Source organism: Zingiber officinale, chromosome 3B, assembly GCF_018446385.1.
Source record: "Zingiber officinale cultivar Zhangliang chromosome 3B, Zo_v1.1, whole genome shotgun sequence".
NCBI classification, from domain to species: Eukaryota; Viridiplantae; Streptophyta; class Magnoliopsida; order Zingiberales; family Zingiberaceae; genus Zingiber; species Zingiber officinale.
The window spans coordinates 133,902,739-133,927,101 of record NC_055991.1 but is presented as its reverse complement, the minus strand read 5'-3'; the positions used below and the strand labels follow the sequence as shown (position 1 = coordinate 133,927,101).

At 36.8% G+C, this 24,363-nt stretch overlaps 3 protein-coding genes across 5 annotated transcripts; 1 reads left to right on the top strand and 2 right to left on the bottom strand.

The window, feature by feature from the left end:
• Window positions 1–6,812: 6,812 nt before the first annotated feature.
• LOC121967913 (protein FREE1-like) lies at window positions 6,813–12,121 on the bottom strand. Of its 3 annotated transcripts, none has more exons than XM_042518440.1 (10): window positions 11,092–12,121; window positions 9,897–9,983; window positions 9,677–9,808; window positions 9,019–9,165; window positions 8,512–8,577; window positions 8,307–8,417; window positions 7,706–7,798; window positions 7,359–7,392; window positions 7,194–7,282; window positions 6,813–7,080 (listed from the first exon to the last, which is right to left on the bottom strand). In XM_042518440.1, exons 1-10 carry the CDS (start codon window positions 12,028–12,030, stop codon window positions 7,003–7,005), a joined length of 1,776 nt encoding a protein of 591 aa, XP_042374374.1. In that variant the 5' UTR covers window positions 12,031–12,121; the 3' UTR covers window positions 6,813–7,002. The 3 variants fall into 3 exon arrangements, with proteins under 3 accessions (XP_042374374.1, XP_042374375.1, XP_042374376.1); XM_042518441.1 differs by having other exon boundaries at window positions 7,194–7,267; XM_042518442.1 differs by having other exon boundaries at window positions 7,194–7,252.
• A 138-nt stretch (window positions 12,122–12,259) lies between these two features.
• LOC121967914 (aspartyl protease family protein 1-like) lies at window positions 12,260–15,038 on the bottom strand. The gene is made up of 10 exons (XM_042518443.1): window positions 14,650–15,038; window positions 14,419–14,551; window positions 13,996–14,237; window positions 13,670–13,894; window positions 13,472–13,607; window positions 13,324–13,397; window positions 13,140–13,242; window positions 13,005–13,065; window positions 12,835–12,906; window positions 12,260–12,754 (listed from the first exon to the last, which is right to left on the bottom strand). Exons 1-10 carry the CDS (start codon window positions 14,922–14,924, stop codon window positions 12,573–12,575), a joined length of 1,503 nt encoding a protein of 500 aa, XP_042374377.1. The 5' UTR covers window positions 14,925–15,038; the 3' UTR covers window positions 12,260–12,572.
• Window positions 15,039–21,427: 6,389 nt separating this feature from the next.
• On the top strand, window positions 21,428–23,635 carry LOC122055275 (zinc finger MYM-type protein 1-like). The gene is made up of 4 exons (XM_042616641.1): window positions 21,428–22,816; window positions 23,166–23,333; window positions 23,414–23,500; window positions 23,579–23,635. The coding sequence occupies exons 1-4, from the start codon at window positions 21,428–21,430 to the stop codon at window positions 23,633–23,635; spliced, it is 1,701 nt and encodes a 566-aa protein (XP_042472575.1).
• The last annotated feature ends 728 nt before the right edge of the window (window positions 23,636–24,363 follow it).

The window sequence follows — 24,363 nt, the reverse complement described above, 5'->3', positions numbered from 1 at the left end:
ATAACTTCTTCAGGACTTCCAATGATATTCAAATCATCAACATATACAGAAATAATGATAAATTTTAGTTCATCCTTTTTTATAACACATGGACATATTGGATCATTTTGATATTTATGTTGCACCAAATAATCACTTAGACGTTTATACCACATACGTCCAGATTGCTTCAATCCCTACAAAGATCTTTGTAATTTAATGGAATAAATATTTTTAAAATTTGAACTTGATGCTTCTAGCATTGTGAGCCCTTCAGGGATATTTATATAAATATCATTATCAATTTTTCCATACAAATAAGCTGATACTACATCCATCAAACGCATTTCAAGCTTTTCTTGTGCTGTCATACAAAGAAGATATCGAAATGTGATTGCATCCACTACAGGGGAATATGTTTCTTCATAATCAATACCAAGTTTTTGAGAAAAACCTTGTGACACTAAACGAGCTTTATATCTTATGATTTCATTTTTCTCATTTAGCTTTCGTACAAAAACTCATTTGTACCCTACAGGGGTTACACCTTTTGGTGTTTGGGCTACAGGTTCCAAAACCTCATGTTTTGCAAGTGAGTTTAATTCCTCTTGAATTGCATCTTTCCATTTTGGCCAATCATGTATACTACGACATTGTTCAATAGATTTAGGTTCTTGATCATCATTTTCATAAATAATTTCAAGCGCTACATTGTATGCAAATTTATTGTCGATAACTAATCTTAATCGATTCAATTTCTTCCCTGTCTTAACATAATTTATTGAGATTTCTTCATTATTTTCAAGTATTTGGACCTCTTCTAGAGTTTTATTAAAAGTTATGTCAGTTGTCTCTACAAGAGACCTAAGTGCTTCAAAATGAACATCTTGATTAGTTGCTCCTTTTCCTTTTTCGAGGATTTTTATCTTTAGAACCGATTGGGCTACCACGCTTCAGGCGAGTTGTAATCTCATTAATTGATTGTCCAATTGGTACATCAATATGAGTCGGAGCATTAATAGCTGGTATATGTGACTTAGTCGCTCTCTTCAAGTTAGTGAATGCATCAGGCAATTGATTTGCAATATTTTGCAAAATATATTATTCTTTGAACTTCAAGTTCACATTGATTTGTATAAGGATCAAGTTGCGATAATGATGCATGCCAAGTGACTTCTTTGGGAAACTCTTTATTTTCTCCCCCTAGCTTTGGAAAAATTATTTCATTAAAGTGACAGTCGGCAAATCACGTCGTAAAAACATCTCCTGTCATTGGTTCCAAATATCTTATAATTGAAGGAGAATCATATCCAACATATATTCCCAATTTCCTTTGGGGTCCCATTTTAGTGTGTTGTAGTGGGCTAATTGGCACATATACCACACATCCAAATATTCTCAAATGGGATATATTAGGCTATTGACCAAAAGTCAATTGTAAAGGGGAGAATATATGATAACTGGTTGGCCTGATAAGTATAAGTGTTGTTGCATGCAAAATAGCATGCCCCCAAATAGATATAGGGAGCTTAGTTCTCATAATCAATGGTCGAGCTATTAACTGGAGGCGTTTAATAAATGATTCAGCTAAACCATTTTATGTATGAACATAAACAACAGGATATTCAAATCTCGGCAAAGCCGAGGTAAATACCTCCCTTATGTGCTAGTCACTATTCCAAAGGCTAGTAGCCGCCCGTGATTTACCTCCTCCGTGTTGACCTTGGGACGGGTTGGCGGGGGCGTTGGGGGCAAGCGTATTCGCCTTTTTGCCACAATAAACAACATGATATTCAACAGTTATTCAAATATACATACAATAGTCATTAAATACTTGGGATGTAAATTCATCGACATTATCAAGACGTATTTTCTTGATAGAATATTTTGGAAATTGAGCTCTCAACCGAATTATTTGGGTGAGCAATTTAGCAAATGTCAGGTTGCGAGTTGATAATAAACATACATGTGACCATCTTGTAGAGGTATCAATTAGCAACATAAAATATTTAAATGGTCCACATGGTGGGTGAATAGGCCCACATAGATTGCCTTGTATACGTTCCAGAAATGCAGGGGATTCAATTCCAACTTTAGATGGTGAAGGCCGCATAATAAGTTTTCCTTGAGAACAAGCAGAACATGAGAATTCATTAAATTGGAGAATCTTCTAGTTCTTTAATGGGTGTCCATGTGAATTCTTGATAATTTTTTGAAACATTGTACAACCAGGGTGTCCCAATTGGTCATGCCAAAGTATAAAATTATTTGAATCAGTAAACTTCGGATTTACTATTGCATTTGTTTCTACTGCATATATTATTGTGTAGTACAAATCTGATAAGAAAGCGGGTAATCTTTCGTATACATGTTTCTTACCCAACACTAATTTTGTAATATAGAAATATTCAATATTCTCATTATATGTCTCAATGTAATATCCATTTCGGCGAATATCTTTAAAACTTAGCAAATTTTTTTGAAACTTAGGAGAGAACAATGCATTGTCAATAATAATTTTGTTCCTCCAAATAATGATATATTAGCTCTTCCAAAACCTTCAATAATATTTGTAGTACCAGATATTGTATTAACATTACTTTCACTCATTTCTAAATAAGAAAAATATTTTTTCTTTCTGAATATAGAATGTGTCGTTGCACTATCAATAAGGCATAAATCTCTATTATTGAATCTAAAAGTCATGATATTCTTCATTAAAATAAAAGAGATACATAATGAGAAACAACTAAAAGATTAGTAAAAGAAAACATAATATCAAATGAACTAATTTATTTTAAAACATTTGATTAATTTAGACATTTCCATAAATATCTTCATTTCCAATCAAATTGTCTATCCCTCCATCAAAATCTGCAAAGAAATCAGAAACATCCAAATGTGTTGTCATAGAAAAATCAACAATTGTGTTATTGTCTTGAAAGACAACATTTGTCTATATATCTCTTGCCTTGCCCTTTAAAGAGACTTGGTAGAGATCAATAAAGTATTTTGGTGTACGACAAGTACGTGACCAATGTCCTTTCATGCCACATCTATAACATGAATTTTTTTATTTCTTTTCGTCATTATCTTGTCTACTTTGAACTCTTTTACCATTGTCATTTGTCAACTTTTGGTAAACATTATTGTTAACCCACTTCTGGTGAGTTGTTGTGTTTCTTTTATTATAACCATCATGAGTTTCTTGAAATCGATCATTTCCGTATCTACGACCATGACCACGACCACAATCGCGACCATGACTACGACCATGATGAAAGATTTTGTCTGTGCTGTTGTTTATCATTTTTACCAGTTATCTCATTCACTTCAGGGATTGGACTAGCACCAATTGGACGGATTTCATGATTTTTCATCAAAAGCTTGTTATTTTGTTCAGCCACCAGAAGACATGTAATCAACTCAAAATATTTCTTAAAACATTTCTCTCTATATTGCTGCTGCAGGAGCATGTTAGATGCAAGAAAGGTAGGAGCATGTTAGATGCATGAAAGGTAGAGTGTGTTTTTCCAACATATCTTCATCAGTAATTTTTTCACCTTATAATTTTAATTTTGAACTAATTCTAAACATTACTGAGTTATATTCATTTACAGATTTAAAATCTTGTAAACGTAAATGAATCCATTCATAACGAGCATTTGGAAGAATCATGATTTTATAATGGCTATACCTTTCTTTCAAATTATTTCATAGCTCAAGTGGATCTTTAATCGTCAAATATTCAATTTTCAATGCTTCATGAAGATGGTGACGAATGAATATCATTGATTTTGCACGATTTTATAAAGATTCATTATTTCCATCTTTTATGGTGTCTCCAAGACCCATAGCATCCAAATGAATCTCCGCATCCAAAATCCACGATAGATAATTTTTTTCCCGAAATGGCAAGAGTCACGAACTCTAACTTTGAAAGATTGGACATAGTGAGAATCTATTTCAAAGAAAACTAAATTATTAATAATAATTATCATGCATCATATATGTTGGTTCTGTTAGCACTAACGATCTAACTCAGTTTTGATGAATGACAAAGTAGGTTAAGTTAATTTTATATTGAGCTAACACTTCTACGAAGTGTCCAGGAGAAGCCCGGAAGGGTCGACGGGCTGACCTGATGTCTGGCACGAAGTCTAGATGGGTCGACGGGCTGACCAGACGTTTGGCACGAATTCCAGCTAGGTCAAAGGGCCGACCGAATAGCTGACACGAAGCCCAGACGAGTCGAAGGGCTGACCGAACGTCTGGCAGGTAAGTTGAGGTAAGTCACTGGAGAGGAGTGATTGTGAGGACGCGTTCCTGGGAAGGGAACTTAGGCGCCGATCCAACTTAGAACCATTTCGGAACTCTAAGTTGAGATCTTGACTAGATTCCAATCTCCGTGAGACGGAATCTAATTACTATTCTATTTAATTATAAACTGTGCTAACACTCTATTTTGCAGAATATATCATTTACATTTGCCTCCAGACTAACATTTTCTTGTAGGAAGGAGATTACCGTGAAATAAGGGTTCGGGCGCCTGGAGGTAAATTTTATCCTCAAACGCACGTCGACACGTGGGGCTTCATGGTTGGCTGGGCTACCTTACACTCCAGGCGCCCGGAAGGGATTAGGGTGCCCCGAGCCTCCTATATAAGGAGGGTGAGGCCTGGAGCAAAGAACAACGAACAACAAGATCTTCCAACGATTGTTTTGTCGTGCTACGCTCCTGCGACGCTGCGAAGCTCCTCCGACAACACGCATCTTTCTTTTTTTATTCCTTATTGTTGTCGGTAAATTCTTTTTTTAGCAATTTTACTTTCATCTGTAATATTTCAAATTGCTAGCGGATTACCTAACGAAAGCACTCAAATGAGTATGGGCCTTAGAGTAAGAGTCGACCAAGGCTCCGAACCAAGTAAATTGTTGTTGTGTTAGCGTTGTTGTTTTCATGTTTATTCCTCTGCGTACTCTCGATAAATTTTTTGATCGATATTCACACCCCCTCCCTTTATCGAATTACACGATCCAACAATATATATTTATTAATAAATGATAAAACATGATATAATTAAAAGATGATTTGGTAATACTTAACTGTAAAATATTGTAAAATTTTTGAAACATTGCAACTTATACAAATAAGTAACTAACTAATAGTTAATCAGATAATAGCTAACCAATGATAAAGGAACTATAAATTTAACTTCTTCGCATGTGAATAATTTTGATTGAGAGAAAAAAAATATGTATATATAAATATATCTATGCATTTTTTATATTACCTATAACTGATTTAAAAAAAAAAAAGTAGAGCTCTTCGTGTTGATATATTGTGAAATTATATAAACAATTGCATATGAAAAGGAAATATTATTAACCAATTTCTTTTCTCAACTCTCTTTCTTATTCATTGAAATGAATGAATATATATATATATATATATATATATATATATATATATATATATATATATATATATATATATATATATATATATATATATATATAATCATATTGAAACTCCTCATGAATTTATATAACTTGGGAGTTTAAAAGATGATAGGTTATGTAGATGAGGGAGTTTGTGAAGTTATTGTGGGTTATGGACATCCACGTACTTTATTTTATAACAACTTTTGTTTTTTTTGGTGTCTTTGTTTATTCAATAATTTTATGGGTTCATTAAGGGAGTGTTTGGGATAGTTTTTACCAAGTGCTCCTTAAATTTTAATTACATGGAAACACTTTTTGAGTGTATGTTAATTTTGCTTTAGCTTCTATAACTTTTACTTAAAAGTTGAAAGTAAGAATTTGATATTTATACTTGCTTTTGTTTTTTTTTATTTATGATCTAAAATTAAAAATTGGTATTTATGTCCTTAGTAAATTTATTATTTTACATAATTACCTTCATATTTTAGATCTTAATAAATTTATCATTTTATATAATTACAACCCCACTTCTGGGATATTTATTTTTTAAATAATATTTTATATTTTTATGTAATTTTTATTTCTAGAATTTTTTATACATATTTTTGTGTATTTATATAAATTTTGTCATTTTTTAATTTTGATTAATTATATATATTTTTTTATTATAAAAAAATTAATTTTCATGCACTATTTAAAATATAATAATAATTATATAAACAAATAGTGTGTCAAAATTATATTTAAATAATTAAAAATTTTAATTTATATAATTTAAGAATATCATTTAACTAAAAAATAAATTTAGAAGTAATTATTTATCAAACATTCCAAGTTTACCTTGTATTAATTTTTAACTTTTATTTCTAAACACTCCATACTTTAATTTCTCATTAACCGCAAAATAATCTCTATAAAAATCACTTTAAATACATAAAAACTCTTCCAAACACTCCCTAAATACACTCAAGTTAATTGACAATTAAAAAGAAATAAAGATTAATATTGTTTTATAAAATATTTCTACTTGTAAAAATAATATGTTCCATTTAAATTATCTTATTTTTAAAAATTTATTTTAAATCATTAGTGTGAGGATAATTTTCTTAATATATATTTAAAAAAATAAATTTACTATCTTAACGACCCCTAATATTGATCTCACAGATATAATCGAAGAGACCATCAATGCTACGCCACGAGGACTTCTTGATGTCTATTCAAGAAACCTAATATGTTGCGCGGCACCATCCGCGACCGAGGGCAATGGGCCCATGCCCACATAGGGGGTGTGCCCTCAATTGCGGATGGTACAGCGCGGTATATGCCATGCAGCATATCAAAATCCATCTATTCAAATCAAAATGTATGGATTTACACACACGACCTTGACCTTCTAAGAATATCATTTCCATTCAACAATGCAATAGCAGCGACGTAACATAAGCGAAGAATAAAGATAGGATCACACGACAATTTGTACACGTTGCATTCATCTTACAAGAAACTACGTTGTCCCTCGAAGAAACAAGATCTAACATCTGAATCGCAAACAGAACTATCACGATACACTAGATATCAACGAGCGCTGACTAAAAATGGATTTTGGCACACACTGCATTCCATCGTTTCGGAACCTGAGGCTGGAACTTGTACCTGAAAGAGAGCCGATTGGAGAAACATTCGATCATGTAGGCAAATGCATAGTGTAGTAATTTATCAATTTGGTAACAAAGGAAAAGATAAAAGTTTCATTGAGTGATACAAACCTGAAGATGGACTGTACAGATTGGACATGCGATTTCCGTCATCTTCTTCCCAGAATTATCTGAGGATTTTGAGCCTACAAAAACATCAGCTGCCAAAGAATTGTCGTCGGAAAGCACGAGTTACGAACTGACAATATGAGATCATTAAAGACGATGTTTACTCACCTGAAGAGGGCTTCCGATTTTTATCCATTTCCGCCTGCAGCAAATACCAGTTTAGCACAAACAGAATGTATGACTGAATAGGGTAACCACAAGTTCAGTTTTTAGATTTCATTTTAGTTCTCGGAAATGGGCGAGATCACAAGTCAAAGGTTCGAAGACAGACTTATAGAAGACAGACGAGGAAGTTCATTGAATTGTATCCTCAACAGCTAAAGATTTGGATGGACAATTTTTGGAAAGGCAATTGGAGCAACTTTAGATCAAGTTTGAAATTCATGCATTACTTATGCTATCTTAGGTGGGTGGAAAAGGAACTTCAATGAATTATATAGAACATGAAAACTAACCTGAAGTTTGCGAGCTAGTTCTTCATGACTGTGCATCCCTACAGACTTGTTTGCGGCCTCCTTTGAAATGTTCAGTCTACGAGAAACCTCTTCCTGTTGATGTGACAGGAAATTCTTCAAGACACCAAGAAATGAAGATAGGTATCACCTTATTTCAAAACATAACTTAAGTAATGCATTCTTGGTTTTGGTCCTACTAATCAATGAGTTTTGACTAGTTTTTGACATGTTTTTACTCATTTTGACACATTTTAATGGCAAAGAATGTGGCTAGTTGAACCACTAAATAACAAAATTAAAACTTTTGCGACTTGGATGTGAAGTTCCATACACAGCTAGAGGTTATAATGTATAGCAAACTCATTGGGCATTCATTAGAGTTATACAATGCATATGAATGTTTTTACTCAATTGTTTCTAATCGAAACTTTTAAGATCTACAATCATTTATATCTATGGGATACTCAAATATTCCTGTCAAAAGAATTTAACAAAAAATGAAAATTTAGTGAAAAGTGGCTATGGTAGAGACTATTCTTTTCCTAATGTAAAATAATCATGTTGCAATGCTTTTGTAAACAATTTAAGAGCAAATGTGTACCGAGCATCTATCGCAGACTCGAACAGGCCTTGCATCCTCATCTGCGGTGAGAGCAATTCTTCCTTGGGTGCATTTGTCACAGAAAATATCACCACAATTTCTGCAATGATGCTGCAAGAGGATGAAAAGAGAGGTATTATATATGAAACTTTGCAACTAATAAATGGTGCATCGTTGTCTGTCCAAAATTATGGATTGCTCCCACCTTGCGATTAAATGGTCCAAAATCTGAGCCACATGAGCTGCATTTACTAACTGCTTCGTCGGGTAACTGAATACATAAATAAGTACTTTAGGCAATTAAAACCAGATTCATACATTCAAAACCAATCGAAAAGATATTAAAATTCAAGCATGTTAAAGTTAATTGGGTAACCATTATCTCAAAAGCTCAAGCTATTAAGAATAAAATCAATTTAAACATCTTTCGCCTAGCAGAAAGGAGAGATCAAGCAAACAGAGACAAATACAAACCTTTCCATGTCCCTTTCCTTCAATCTCAAATATTAGATAATTGGACACAATAAGAAGTTCATTTGCCAACAGAATAATGAGCATTCAACACAGAATAATGCAAAAATCATGTTAAAATTTAAAACAGCACAACTAAAATGAATGGATTGTTCCACTGACCACAGTTAGAAGTTCATTTGCCAACAAATCTCGAATTGAACACAGCCAAATGAGCATTCAGATAAAGTTTTGAGATTACCCAGTGATCTTTCTCTTCATTGGGAGGTCTTATCAAGTTCATCCAATCAAAACCCTTTTTCTTTTCAGTGGATTGTTGGACTTGCTTTATAGTATCAGCAGTTCCTTTGCCACCAAAAAAGTCGTTATTCCCACCGATCTCCTTCAGCTAATAATTTAGAATCACATGGTGAGGAATTTTGCAAGTAAAATGCTCACACGATAGAAATAAGTTGAAGAAATAAAAATTAGTTGAAAAAATAAAGTTAATAAAACATTTGCAAAAATAAAAGCAACGTACAGAAAAATCACATCTAATAGCTGCATAAATTAATGATAGATTCTGGCCTGTGATATATTTACTTCTCATAATCAACATTAAACTTCCCTTGTACTCCTTAAACGGCATTATTATGATCATTGCTGAAATTATGATATTGTAAAAGACAATAAATGTTAATAGATTCACAAATTTTAAAATAAAAATGATATTATCATTGTTTGAAGAGTTGGTACAAAGCTTACCCGCTAGCATATGCATACAATTAAAAAATATTATAGTAAATAAATATAGAGAATCATGTGCACTTTAGGCTTCAGTTCAGCAGGACTGCATTGAAGCTAATTCATCCATCAAGCTAAAATTACACACTGACGTAATCACTAGTTCAGTGCCTAACCTGGACTACTGCAGCAGTCACAATGTCAAGTATGGTATTCATAGTATAGATATTTGACTGCAGCCTGACGCGCCTTGGATCCTTGTCAACTGAGCTTTTGGACCAAAAGGCAAATATAGATGAATCTATTACCTAGAAGTAGAAGCATGTGACAAACAATGACCCATCAAGGTGAAACAAAAAAGATAAGACTATAAGAAAAATCATGCGACCAACTTACTTCCCATTTTGTCACATTCTCAAGAGGATAGATTCTTAGTGTTCTACTAGTGCTTGGATCAAGCATGCGGATTCCATCTAATCCAATCTGTAAGAGCACATAAAGAACATAAAAGCAGTTCATAAAAGTACCTGAATAAAGTAACTGGTTTTGCAATCATACATTTGAAGTGTGTTTTTTCTTTAGCCTATGATGAAATATTATTTCGTGCAGAATAGACAACAAATTGGTTTTGTAATAAAAACTAAAGAAAAAAAAAATGTATCTTTGAAACTCTAATAGCTCTATGAAGATTATCTGTATCACAATCTTAGGTGTCAGAATTTTCAAATGATATGTTAGACCAAGAAATCGCTTAAATTTATCTGAAACTTCTTGTTTCCAGCAAAGAAACAAAGACTCAGGGATTGAGGCATTTTAGAAAAACAGTTGAGTTGATATTAATTGTGTTCTTTTGATAGGCAAGAATATAAGAGACGAACTTGACCAAGCAAGCACTTAAACTTGTCCGAAACTTCTTGTTCCAAGCAGAGGTTAAAAAGGCAAGTGATTTATCACAACTGCCGAGTTGATTTAAATAGTATTCTTTAGATGGGCAAGGCAGTGGTAGGAGACGAATTCAGAAATTGTTTTGTTAATACTTATATCATGATTGTAAAGGTTTAGCCAAAATTGACATCTGATCATGATGTTAGTCCCATATGCTTTTTGCTTTAATAATTGCATAAATTCTCAAAATGAAACCATGAGAGGGGGAAGCATATTGCCACAAAACAAGCCAGGTACTTCAATGTAAGTAATAGAGAACAATGCATAACAGAAGTCAATGATATGAAATCCTGCTCAGATACTCGCCAACAACCACGACGATAAGAATGACATATGATCTTAACAATATTCTATTATCCAATGAATGAAAAATGGCTACAATGATAACCAATGAATAAGAAATCCTGAACTCACAAACAATAAGAAAATACAAGTCAACCAGAACAAGGTACAGCCAGAACCAGAAAAAGATCAATGGCTCCAACTAACAATTTAAAAAGAACCAAACAGATATCCACCCCTAACATGGTAGGCAGCAAATATAAACAATTCAACTAAAAACATGTAGTATTAGTTAAATGATATGAAAATTGAATGAAGTTTCAGTTAATAGAAGTGTTTTATTTTTCCTCTCTTTTATAAGTACCTGACAAAGGACATCCATGGTACTCTGGCTCCCCCCTTCTGGTAGGATCTTGACTCTGAACTTTAGTACCCCATTCTTCACATCCTGCTGAGTCTCCGTCGTTGGCACTGCTCTTACAATCTTCTCCGTGTTCAGTCCCTGGTCCTTCTCACTAGAAGGAAAGCTCAGCGACCTCCCATAATCATCAAACAAAGTGGAAGACCTACTAGGCACCCTACCCCTTGCACCATGAGGCTCAGACTTAGCCCCATCATAAGCATAAATACCATCACCAGGATCACAGCGCATCGGGCTCTCTGGCTTCTTTCCATAGAAATCCTGCTCGGACCCGGAACGGCCAATCCCAATACCATATCCACCAGCCACGCTCGAGACATTTTTACTGGGATTATCAGATAAATAACTGCTTCCTTGATCAAATCGAGATCCTTTGATTTCATAAGAGTCGATATAGGAACTGAAAGGAGCAGAAAAGAAGGAGCTTTGAGTAGGGTAAGAATGGAGATTGGAGGTAGAATTTAACTGCGAGGCATAATTTGCTTCCGGATGATTGGGATCATATCGGTAGTACAAAGAATCATCCTGGAGGTGCGGATAGGTAGGCGAAGAGGGCTGCATCTCCGGCGAGGGATAGTAATGCGGAAAGGTGGGGCATTGGGGAGTTTGCGGCGGCAACTGTGGTTGATAATGGGGTACGGAGAGAGGGGGAACGTTAGGCACGCGTTCTAGGTTATGGGAATAAGCGGCGGCGGAGGCATCGGATGAGTAGCCGTAGTAATCGGTGGCGAATTGGGAGAAAGGTGGCGCCGAGGCGTAGGAGGACGGCCGGATAGAATTGGGAAGGTGGAGCTCGGAGGCGTAGGGGTTGGAAGGCGGAGGAGGGTATTGGGAAGCGTCGTCCGGGGAGGTGAAATCGCCGTTGTGATGCATCCTCGCCATAGACGGTGTCGATGGCGGTGGCCGTGATCAGCAAGGCTTAGGCAAGTTTTAATTTATACCCTCACGATCGGCCCTTCTCCAAATCGGTTGTACTCTTAAATCATAAAAATTAGGGTGCGTTTCAGAATAATTCAAGGGCACATTTCCTAAATTGTGCTCCTAACTTTACATTTTGCAAACTACACCCCTATTTTTATTTTTATTTTAACCCAAATTCAAAATCAGGCATGGCTATACATTTACAACAAAGAAGGTTTGTGACAAGCAAACTGAAGAACACAAGAGATGATAAATGTGTTTGCATTTCCTCTCTTTCGCAAGTAAACTAGGCGTAAGGCAAAGGCGATTCACAACCGGCCCGCCGTTGTTGCTCGATCGAGTCTCTGTCTATAGTTACATAACTTCCAACTGCCTAATTAATAAACACTAGCAAGCACACACTGTAGAGAATCACAATGAACATGTTTCTATTTTATTAACAAGATAAAATGAACATGAAGAGGATCAAAATTCATGTACACCGTGTCTCCTATAAGTTTGTATTAACTGCAATAAGACCAAGTGGAACGCGATGAAAGAACGACCGAAGTCGTTAGAATTAGGAACAACGCGAAGAGGCCTCTTGTGGTCATTTTATGTTTCACACTACCGGAGCTTGGAGGCCTCGATACAGGGAACAGAGGGGTGGTGTTTGGTCCTTCTGGGGTGTCGGTCGAGTTCCCGCCTAACATGAAGGAAAGGGTTGCAAAGTTATGGTAAAGGTCGTATCGAACTTGGATGCAAATGATTGGTTTTTTCACTTACAATCAAAGTTCATCCAGCCCAATGCCATCCTTTCTCTATCGAAGACAATTCGGAGGCCGGTCATGAAATTTTCTACATAAGATATGTATGCTTCATCAAGTTGAATACTCTAATTCATCGACAATGCCATCAAAGAATCGAAATATTTGCTCAATCTTTTGTGAACTTACGCCCGAATATATTCATCCCATCGCTCCGGTTCACGGCTAAACAATACATGTAGACACTCTCCTGCAAACCACAAAGAACAAGAAAGGTAAATTTTCTCAAGAACTTTGAACAACAACAAACTATCTAGCCCTTACCCGATCAGTGGTGAACAAGATTATTGGATCATTGACCGGAAAAATGCCACCACCGCTCGTCGTAAAACTTATATTGGGTGTAACTATCGCATCTTGATTGGGACTGTAGCAAAATTGGGATCGCATTAGGTGACATCTGAGGAACATTTACAAGTTTTCGAGTGGGTTAGTTCATGAAAATGACCTGACATCGTAGCAATATTCGAAAGGGATTCTCGGATCGGGATTGCTCGGTTGATCCTGTACTTGTGAATTGAACTGTAATAAAAGAAAGGAAATTGTGAGGTACTAGATATGCACATTGTCTGGGATATGTTTAGAAGACATCTTACACTTTGAACGAGTTCAGTATACATTGGATCAGCTAAATAAGTAAAGGAGGTACCAGAGTCGATCACTGCTCTAAAAGAAGTTTTTATCGAGCTATTCCCGACTACAATTCCAGTTATGCCGATCGCGTAATAAGGCCTGGATCAAACTGAGTTAGCAATCAAGAAAATTATTGAAAAGAAAACACCTACATTACTTACAAACTCCTGTCAATCACAAATGGAGTTTCCTGTTGGCCTGTGCTACCATTGTCTCCAAAATTGATCCTTCCAAACCCGTCGTCTCCAAAGCACATCGAAAAGGAATTGGAAGTATGTCCTTGATTGTATAGAATGCTAGGAACAGATATGTTCTCCATACCGAGCCCAAACAAACCGTTCGGCGCTGCACCGTCTAGAAATGAGCCCGTCTGAACTTGACCACACCTACAAGATTTGGTTAAAGGAAAAGAACATTTTCAGCATAAAATCTATCACTGAATTGAGCAAACTGATAGTGATTCAAAACCAACAACTCAACTTAGTACCCGAAAACAACTCGTGCCGCAACAATCTGAGGCACAGCAGTATTCTCAGTTGTGAAGTACAAAACATCCTCAACTAGAACTCCAGAAGATGAGGTATTAGACGATACGTATCGCACCGAGTAAGGGCAAGTGCTGTTTGCTCCACTGCAAGAACTTTGGCTCCGATCGCATAAGCTGTTGCTGCAGGATACTGTTTGACTTGTTGAGGATGAACTCGGACTGTAGATGTCAAACCTGATATCCTGTTAACAATGATTGGAATGGTCACCATTAAAATCATTGTTAAGGCAAAGAGATATCAGAAACAAATCAAATTTGTTCAGCAAAGGAATTGGGATTGCTTGATTATCTGTTGAACTCTGTTCGCATACATGAATTCTTTTACCAAGAACAAGAACATCAGCAGAACAGAATTTGACTTACTCCATATGAAGGAGAAGTGGTCGGAGCACATTGTCTGCAATCGCAGGGCACCCAGAACAGATCGCTCCCGGTGTCCAACGCCACCAGAAACGTCACGTTCGGCGTCCCCAACGCCACGATCGCGTAATGCAAGCTACAATCCACCGACATCAAAACGATCAGATGGAAATAAAAATCGCAGCTTTCGAGTTTCGGTACTGATTTGAGGGATCGAGGAGACGAGGAACGCACAATCCCAGTTGGCTGATACGGAAAGTGGCGTTGCTGTCGGCGAACGAGAGCTCCGGGAGCGAGCGGCCGCGGTCGTGGCGGGCGAGGGCGGAGTAATACTCGGCGGTGCCCTTTCCGGGCCAGGAGGCGGCGCCGCCTCCGCCGCCGCCGTGCGCCTCGACAAACCGGCGCACGGGGTCGGAGAACCGGTGGTGGAAGTCGAAGCCGAGGCCGGCAGAGGCCGCCGGCGCCGCCAGGGGCGCGAGAACGAGGAGTAGGCGCAGGGCGGAGGCCATGGGAGGAGCTGAAAGGGGGAAGGGGGGATGAACAAATTGGATACGGATGGATTGCTCGACTCTACAGGATTAAGGTAGTTAAGAAGGGAAATTCAGAAGATTCGGAAACGAAGAGGCGTACAAAAATCCACAAGATTAAAAATCGAACCTTTTGGTAAATTTTTCGGGCTGCTGACGGCGAGAACAGACAGGTGGCCTTGCCGTCTTTTGTTAGCAACTGAAAAGATGAGGAGAACGTTGACCTTTGAAAGATACGTCGTGCGCAGAGTACGCATCTGGATATGGAGTCATGGGCCAGCCGTCAAAGTCAAATCCAAAGATCTATCTACATTATAAGAAATGTTTTTTTAGTAATTATTCATTTGTATTTGTCAAAAAAGGAATATTTTTTATTTACCAAGAAGTGTTTATGGAATTCGTCAGCTGGAATTAGGTGGAATCATGGAGTCATGATCAATTAATTTTACAATTAGTTCGAAATGGATGATCTTTATTTAGGGGATTGGGTGAGTGGTCCTTTTCTTGGTGACATGAATAATTGTGTATGTTTATAATTTTGAATTAATTGGCATAAATAGCAGCACAAAGGACAAATTAAGTTTATTTTTTATACATTATATAGAATTAAATTTGTTGAAATAGAGATGAAACACCAAGTATTTTATACAATTTATGCAAGAAAGTTCAAGGATTAAATTAATGTCCATTAATTTAGATTACACTGTTAGGTGATCATAAATATAATTGCAAAATGATGTAAACTCTGACTAGAATATATAAAATAAATTATTCATAACTAATATGCATCCATCTATGGACACTCTGATTACAATTTGTTTATGTCTGAACCTTGTTGAGAAAAACAATATGTTACCGGAGCCGATAGACAGGCAGCCTGCGACTGAAAAATCTCAAGATTTTTGAAATTTATTCAGATCGTCTGTTTCCCAGGGTACAACAGTTGAGTATGATTCCACCAAGCACAACGAACTAAGTGAAATTCGAATCAACATGGTTCAGTGCAAATCCACTACGCATCCACATGTGAGAGAACCTCTCCTCATGCATTTGTTCACATCCTCAATGCATGTGAATCAATATAAACCAACTAATATACCATAAAACTCTTAATGTGAAACTAAAATCTCATTCACAATGGAAGCTCTTTCCTCATCTACCTTTTCTTCATTCACATCACTTATATCCAACAAATCTTCACACATTTTATTTCTCAAACAAATTTACAAATTCGGATTTAGTAAGGCACGAACTTATAATATTTCTACAGAGGAAGAAAAAAAAGAGAAATATGGGCTGCAATGATTGTGATCAAACTGTTGAAGAAACTCTTCTGATATTAAAATCTACCAAGTTGCAAGAATGTTCTTCCGCATTCAGTACCTTGGAAGCTTAGTTACAATAAATATTTAGACCTGCAAAGTTCATGCACAGAAATAAGATCCTAAAGATTAAGCATTTAGTTTAGGTAATGGAAATATAGCTACTGGTGTGCATACCTAACAATGCTGGCGGAGCAGCTGATGGTGCCAGGAAAAGTTGCTGGGCATGGCTCAACAGGAATGTCGAAATTATAGCTTCAGTAAGTTAACGGTATTAATTTATTTGTCTATATTTGCTCTTTGTAATCCTTGAGTAGAACAAGAACAATAAAAGCACAGATGAACAATAAGTTTCTAGTGTAGGTCTGCACATTCCATTGGTTAAAGTTGAGATTTCACGAAACCAAAGAAATAATGGAAATTTGAATGATAAGAAAGCGCTCCTTGGATCTAGGTAGTCTCTGTTCCACCCCATTTCTAAGAGTTTCTGCTCAGATGTTTTGCCAAAGAAATGTCTCCACAATATTCTTAATATTCTAATATACCACCACATGTCCTCAGCAATGCTAAATAGATTTAACAATCATCAATTTGAAATCAGTTTGTTTCATTTTTAAAAAACCTATATTACTTCTCACAAATTAATTTTTTTACCAAGCTTGATTTAACTATGCATCTAGAGTCTTTGGGGCATTCATAGATCCAAATAAGAATTAGAGGAAACAAAAAATGCATACGGTACAGTTTGCACTAACGGTCTAATTCAGATTTTGATGAATGACAAGTGAGTTAAGTTAGGTATTTTTGTGATCTGATTGCTTTACCAAGTGTGCAGGAATTGATGGGTCTAAAGGACCTGACACTAGGTTGAAATCCAACTAAGTCCGTAGGACCGGATAGTTGGTGTGAAGTCCAGATAGGTCAACGGACCGACCTGATATCTTGTAGAAAGTCTGGTTGGGTCCGTGAGACTTGACAGCCGACAGAAGTCCAGTTGGATCTATAATCCTGACAACTGCATGAAGACCTGGTAGGTCAAGAGGTTAGCCAATTGACTGCGAGTTGATAAGTAAAGGTAAGTCATTAGAGGAGAGTGATTCGGTGAGGACGCGTCCTGGTTGAGGGATAGTAGGCGTCAATCCAATTTTGGTCCATTTTGAATCCCTAAACTGAGACCTCGACTAGATCCTGATCTCGAGGAGACAGAGTCTAATTACTGCTCATATTATTGTGCTAACACGTGTCTTGCAGGTTATTATTTGGTTTATTGGACTAACACGCTTGAAGGCGCCTTCAAGCATTGGAAGGCGTCTTGTCACTGTTCATAAAAGGCGCTTTCAGTTCATAGAAGGCTCCTTCCAAGAGATAAACTTTGGACCTCATCGCAGATAAGGCGCGGCGAAGTCGAGATAGAATTTGTCCCATTGAAGGCGCCTTCAACGGCTATGGAAGACACCTTCCACACCCTTTATAAGGGGGACTCGACCAAGCTTGAAGATATAACTTCCATACAAGTTTCTATGTGTCCATTTGAGGTTCTAACTGCTTCAGCTTCCTGCGGTCACTCTACTACGACACTGTTGTACTCGACTACTGCCGAGGAGCCGACCGACACCAAGCCTAAGCTGACAATCTTTGAAGGTGTTGGGTAACGAACTTGTAACTTGTACTTAATTATTTGCAAAAGCACAAATACAGGGTGTTGCACTTGTTCCATCTTTTCTGCGTACTCGATTTCCTTTTCTGAAGGTACTGGAATAGATATTTTAGTCAATTATCCATCGATAGTAGGGGTGAGCAGTCAACCCGTCAAACCGACCAACCCGCTTATACCGACCCGAATCGAACCGAAAAAAAATAATCCGCCGGATATAGGACCGGATGTAGGGTCCTAATATTGCATTATCTGATCTAGTAGGGCCGGATAATTTTTTATCCCAATAATCGAACCAACCCGATCCGTGATCACCCCTACTTGTAGCAACTAATGTTGATAAGCTATTACACGTTGTAGCAACTACTGCCGATAAGCTGCTATACGTTGTAATAGCTATTTCCGATTAGCTGCTATAACGTGTAATGAGTAATGTCTATTATCATTTTAAATTTTATTTTTTTTGTTATATTTATATTTATATTTATATTTTATATTTCATTGGATATAGGGTCGGATATCCAAATAACTGACAACCTGTTAGATATCTGATACATAAGAACCGTCGGATATAGGGCCGGATGTGTAGGATCCAAAAAAATTTAGATATCTCCACAATAGCATGATATTGTCCACTTTGGGCCTAAGCCCTCATAGTTTTGCTCTTGGGCTCTACCCAAAAGGCCTCAAGCCAATGGAGATATCTTTTCTCTTATAAACCCATGATCTTTCCCATGTGTTTCCAATATGGGGCTATCTTTGCAACCTTGCAACCCCAACAATCCCCCCCTCAAACAAAGGACCATAGGCTTCCCACGTCTGATCCTCGACCCACCAGGTCTTCCTGCCCCTCGGTCCACCCGACCTACTAGGACTTCCTTGCCTAGCCGCAACTAGGACTTCCTGCCTGGTGCACCCACCAGGTCTTCCTGCCCCTCGGTCCACCCGACCTACTAGGACTTCCTTGCCTAGCCGCAACTAGGACTTCCTGCCTGGTGTCTGGTCCTCTTGATCCGAACATAGGAGCCCCCACTTTCTTTGTTTGAGGTCAATATTGTACCCACATGGTTCAATCAGACCATGGCTCTTGTGCACAGTCGGCGGTTAAACCTTCTGGCAGTCAGGGCTCTGATACCAATTGTAGGATCCAAAAGAATTTAGATATCTCCACAATAGCATGATATTGTCCACTTTGGGCCTAAGCCCTCATGGTTTTGCTCTTGGGCTCTACCCAAAAGGCCTCAAGCCAATGGAGATATCTTTTCTCTTATAAACCCATGATCTTTCCCATGTGTTTCCAATATGGGGCTATGTTTGCAACCTTGCAACCCCAACAGGATGCAGGTCCCGATTTTACATTATCTGATCTAGTAGGGTCGGATAGTTTTTTAGCCCAATAACCGAACCAACCCGATCCGTGATCACCTCTAATCGATAGGTCCGCAGGACCTGGGTCTTGGAGTAGAAGTCGCCGAAGGCTCCGAACTAAGTAAAATAGCTTGTGTTCGTATTTTGTCTATTTGGTTTTTTTCTTCGCTTTCTTAGTTTTCCGCTGCGTACTTATCTTTTAAAATTCAAAAGGAATCAATTTTTAAATCACATGATTCACCCCCCTCTCACGTACGACTCGATCCATCATACCCTACCTCTGTTCCTGAATGAACATTAGACCAAATATGAGGTTCAAAGGACTTTGCAAGCTGCTGCATTATTTGAGCCTCAGGTTCACTGAATGGAGCAGTTCGAGTATTTTCTTCATAGCGATCATAATCCTTTAAAATACAAAACAAAAAATTTAAGGAAGAAAAGGAGGAAAATAAAAGGCAATTATAAGTAGAATGAATATTATGTCACGTTTTGTTTCTAAAATATCGCACTTCCCCTGTAACAATAATGATAAGTGTGGCAGAAGCACACAAAAAAACAAAACAAAAAACAAAAATCAAAACAGTCCTAGCAGTAGCAAGATAATTTTACGAGAATAACTCCCTCAGCCCCCCAAGCTTGGCTGTCGTCCACTAGACATCACCAGACGGCAAGAAATTTTCCGCACAGAGCAAGAGGATGAGGAGGCTTCAGCCTCCCTCAACTAGACGGCTGGACACCGGCGCGCCGCCCACTACCATTGCTGGACACCGGTGTAGTCGTGTAGCGGTGTAGCCAGCGCAGAAACGCAGTGCGCTGCCACTACCGGAGAAGACGAAGGCACAAAGCGTTTTGTTTTTTTTTTCATTTCCTTACCAATTCTAATTAAAGCAGAGTGGGGCCCAAAGTCAAATAAATAAAATAATAAAAAATAAAAAAACATTAAATCGGACTGTAACTTTGTAAAGTGTAAATATGTTTTTCTATTCTTTGGCCCCAATCCATTGCTGTAGTATTGCTACTTCGCATTTCGCAGACGACGGAAACCTCAAACCCTAACTCCCTAACTCCTTAAGTTCTTCCTCCTCTCCGGCTCTCCCACAGGCCACAGTCCCACTCCCACTCCCACTTAACTCTCCTCCAACTCCAAGGCTCTAGAGTCCAAGGAGCAAGGCTCCAAGCCTCCAACTCGCGGTCTCTCTCGCGAATAGCCAGGCAGCAACTGCAAGCGCCAGGCGGCGAGCCGGCGACGCCAACAGTAGTCTGAACTCTGAAGTCTCCATTCTCCAACTAGCAACCTGCAAGGTTGCAACCGAGTCTCTAAGACTTTAACTCTAAGGCTCCAAGCTCTAACACCATTTCTTCATAAGGTTAGAACTTAGATTTGCTATGTTTTAAATTTTTTTTATTATTTGATTTTTTTTGGAAATGTACCGTCTACAGAATACCATATTACAATTTACCATTGTAATTTAGTTTTCTATTAGATTGGTAGTTTTCCATTATTATTTATTTTATTTTTTTGTAAAATATATAGAATTACATTTGTAGTTTAGACTGTTTAGTTTTCCATGAGTATTCTATTAGATTGGTAGTGGTACGGTACTGTGATAGTTTATTAAAGTTTTAGTTCAACATATATTTTTCCATTACATTTGTAGTTGTCCATTACATAATTTATTTTTAGTTATTTATTTGTGTAGGATATGGAGAGATTTTTTAAACGAACTCGTAGTTCCGGCTCTAGCTCCTCTAATGAGCTGAATGTTATTGAACAAGTAAAAAATCAATCCCGTGTAGAATTAAATTTGGATGATATTGTTAGTGATCCGGGACTACGAAAATCAATTGAAGAATTTGATATTACTATTCCAAATCAAGCTCGAAGAGAGTATGCGCTCCGAGGGCCTTGTCAACCAAATGGTCATGTGTATCCGAAAATAACTTTTGGTAATCAAGAAAGAAGTTTTCAAGGAACTTGGTATAAAAAATATACATGGCTAGAGTATAGCATATCAAAAGATGCTGCATTTTGTTTTTGGTGTTATTTTTTCAAACCTTTAAATAAAGAAAATGTAGATAATGCCTTTATAAAAGATGGATACAACAATTGGAAAAGGGCATTAGAAAGATTCAATCGTCATATGGGGACTGTGAATAGTTGTCACAATGAAGCTAGAATACAATTTGAGGCTTTTCAAGATCAAAGGCATAGTGTGGAGAATATTTTACGAGTACATAGTCGCGATATGAAAATTGATTATCGGACTCGTTTAACAGCAATGTTGGATGTGACACGCTTTCTATTGAAGCAAGGGTTACCCTTTCGTGAACACGATGAGTCAACTAGTTCTTCAAATAGAAGTAATTTTCTTGAGTTGCTTGAATGGTATAGTCAACGAAATGAAGAGGTTTCTAAAGTTATAAAACAAAATGCTCCTACAAACAATCAATTGACTTCCCCAAAAATTCAAAAGGATTTAGCACGTGCTTGTGCTTCAGAGATCACACTTGCTATAATCAATGATATTGGAGATAAATTCTTTTCTTTGATGGTTGATGAGGCTCGGGACAGTTCAGTGAAGAAGCATATGGGAGTTGTTTTGAGGTATGTGAATCAAAAAGGATGTGTGATTGAACGATTTCTTGCAGTTGTGCATGTGTCTGACACTAGTTCTCATTCTTTGAAAATGGCTATTGATGTTTTATTTGTGCAACATGGTTTATCATTATCTAGATTGAGAGGCCAAGGATATGATGGAGCTTCAAATATGCGTGGTGAGTTCAATGGATTGAAATCTCTGATACTACAAGAAAATCCATTTGCAATATATGTTCACTGTTTCTCTCACCAGCTCCAATTAGTTCTTGTTGCTGTTGCCCATGACAATTTTACTGTGAGTGAATTTTTTGGGTATATCACTATGATTGTGAATATATCTGGAGCATCTTGTAAGAGGAGAGATCAACTTAGAAAAATTCAACATGATAAAATAATTGCTGAATTGGAAAGTGGAGAAATTACTAGTGGAAAAGGAAAAAATCAAGAAACTAGTTTAGCAAGACCTGGAGATACTCGTTGGGGATCACACTACTTAACATTACTTCGTTTATGCTCTATGTGGTCTTCAGTGATAGAAGTGTTAGGAAATGTACATGATGACGCCTCTTATTCTGCGAATAAAGGTGTTGCCATAGGTTTAATTGAGAAGATGGAGAGTTATCAATTTGTTTTTGTTTTACATTTGATGAAGTATATATTGGGAATTACAAATGAGTTATCACTTTCCCTACAACAAGGGGATCAAAATATTGTTCAAGCCATGTCCTTGGTTAGAAGTGTGAAATGTCGACTACAAGACTTCAGGGAAGATGGATGGCAGATAATTTTGGAACAAGTTAACACATTTTGTGAATTGAATATGATTCCAATACTTGATATGGAGAACAACATGCTAACTCGTGGTCATGGTAGGCGTAGAGGGCAACTCATCATCAATTTTCATCATTATCGTGTAGAGAATTTTTGTCAGGTATTATTTCTAAAAATCTTTTTTTTTTTGTTAAAGAGATTTCATTGATTATTAATGTTATCATGGTTGCAAATTTGAATGCTAGGTTGTTGATTTAATTATACAAGAAATGAATAATCGGTTTTCAAAAGTTAGTACGAAATTGCTTGGTTGCATATCATGTCTTCATCCAAGAAATTCTTTCTCTCAATTTGATGTTCACAAACTTATCCATCTTGCTGATTTTTATCTCAAGGACTTCTGTGGTACTGATTATTTATTTTGGGAACAATAACTTATGAGTTACTTTTATAATCTACGGGATGATCCTTACTTTTCTTCAATTGATGACTTGGGAATTCTTGCTCAGAAATTGGTTGAGACTGAAAAACATTTGGTGTTCCCATTGGTTTATCGTATGATAGAGTTGGCATTAGTTTTACCAGTTGCAACTGCTTCGGTTGAACGAGTTTTTTCTGCAATGAAGACTGATTTACGCAATAGAATAGGAGATGAATGGATGAATGACAGTCTAGTTGTATACATTGAAAAGGATATTTTTTCTACAATTGAAAATGAGCAAATATTACAACATTTTCAACAAATGCAGTCTCGTAGAATCCAATTGCCTCCTCTTGTACCGACTCGTCGGTCGTCACAGACTTCTGTGCCAACCAGGAAATGAAGCTCACCTATGGAAGAAAGGTAGACTAATCTTTCCTAAACTTCTAGTTTTTTTTCTCTTGCAAGCTAGATTAAATGTTCTCAATGTTAATTTATCAGGTTATGGAGAATTGGTCGAGTATTAAGTGGGACAAGGGAAAGGCTCTCAAGTTCTAGTCTCTTGGACTCTTGGTAAACTCTAACAATATCATTTCAATCACATATTGTAATTTGTAAGTATTAGTATTGCAGCCTGTTATATGGTTTAAATGAGATCCTAAGTGTTCAATAAGATCAATTAGTTGTGATTAACTTAATAGGCTAAATGGCTAATAGCTTTTGCATGGAGAGTGTTTCATGTTGTTAGTCATCAAGTGGGTTGCAAAATGAGATGTAGACCTATTTCTTATTGCTTCTGTATTGACAGAAACATTTGCTATTAAAGTGTTCTTTGTTCATCGTTGATTCCTCAAAATTCTGACCCTCTTTTTTTTTTTGCTATGTTCTACACTCTCTCATAAGAATTCCATGCATATTACGATTTATGTGAGTGACGTTCATGTTTATTTAGCTGTATTTTCTACAGCGACGTATATTATCCAAGAGTTGGAGCCTTGGAGGGATCAACACAGTGGAAATGAATAGACTAGAGTCTAGAGCTTAACTCCTTTGTCCGTTAGATTTCAGACTTCATGTGTATAGTTTTTGCAATATCGTATATTATGTAAGAGTTGATGTAAAACTTTAATTATTAAATATTTTTATTTAGTCATAAAAAAAATATCTGTACAATTCAGCCCTCCTGATTTTTTTTTTCTGGTTCCACCCCTATATATATATGTAGATACAAAACAAACGAATAAGATGCTGCCTCAGAATGGAGACATGAATAACACAACATTCAT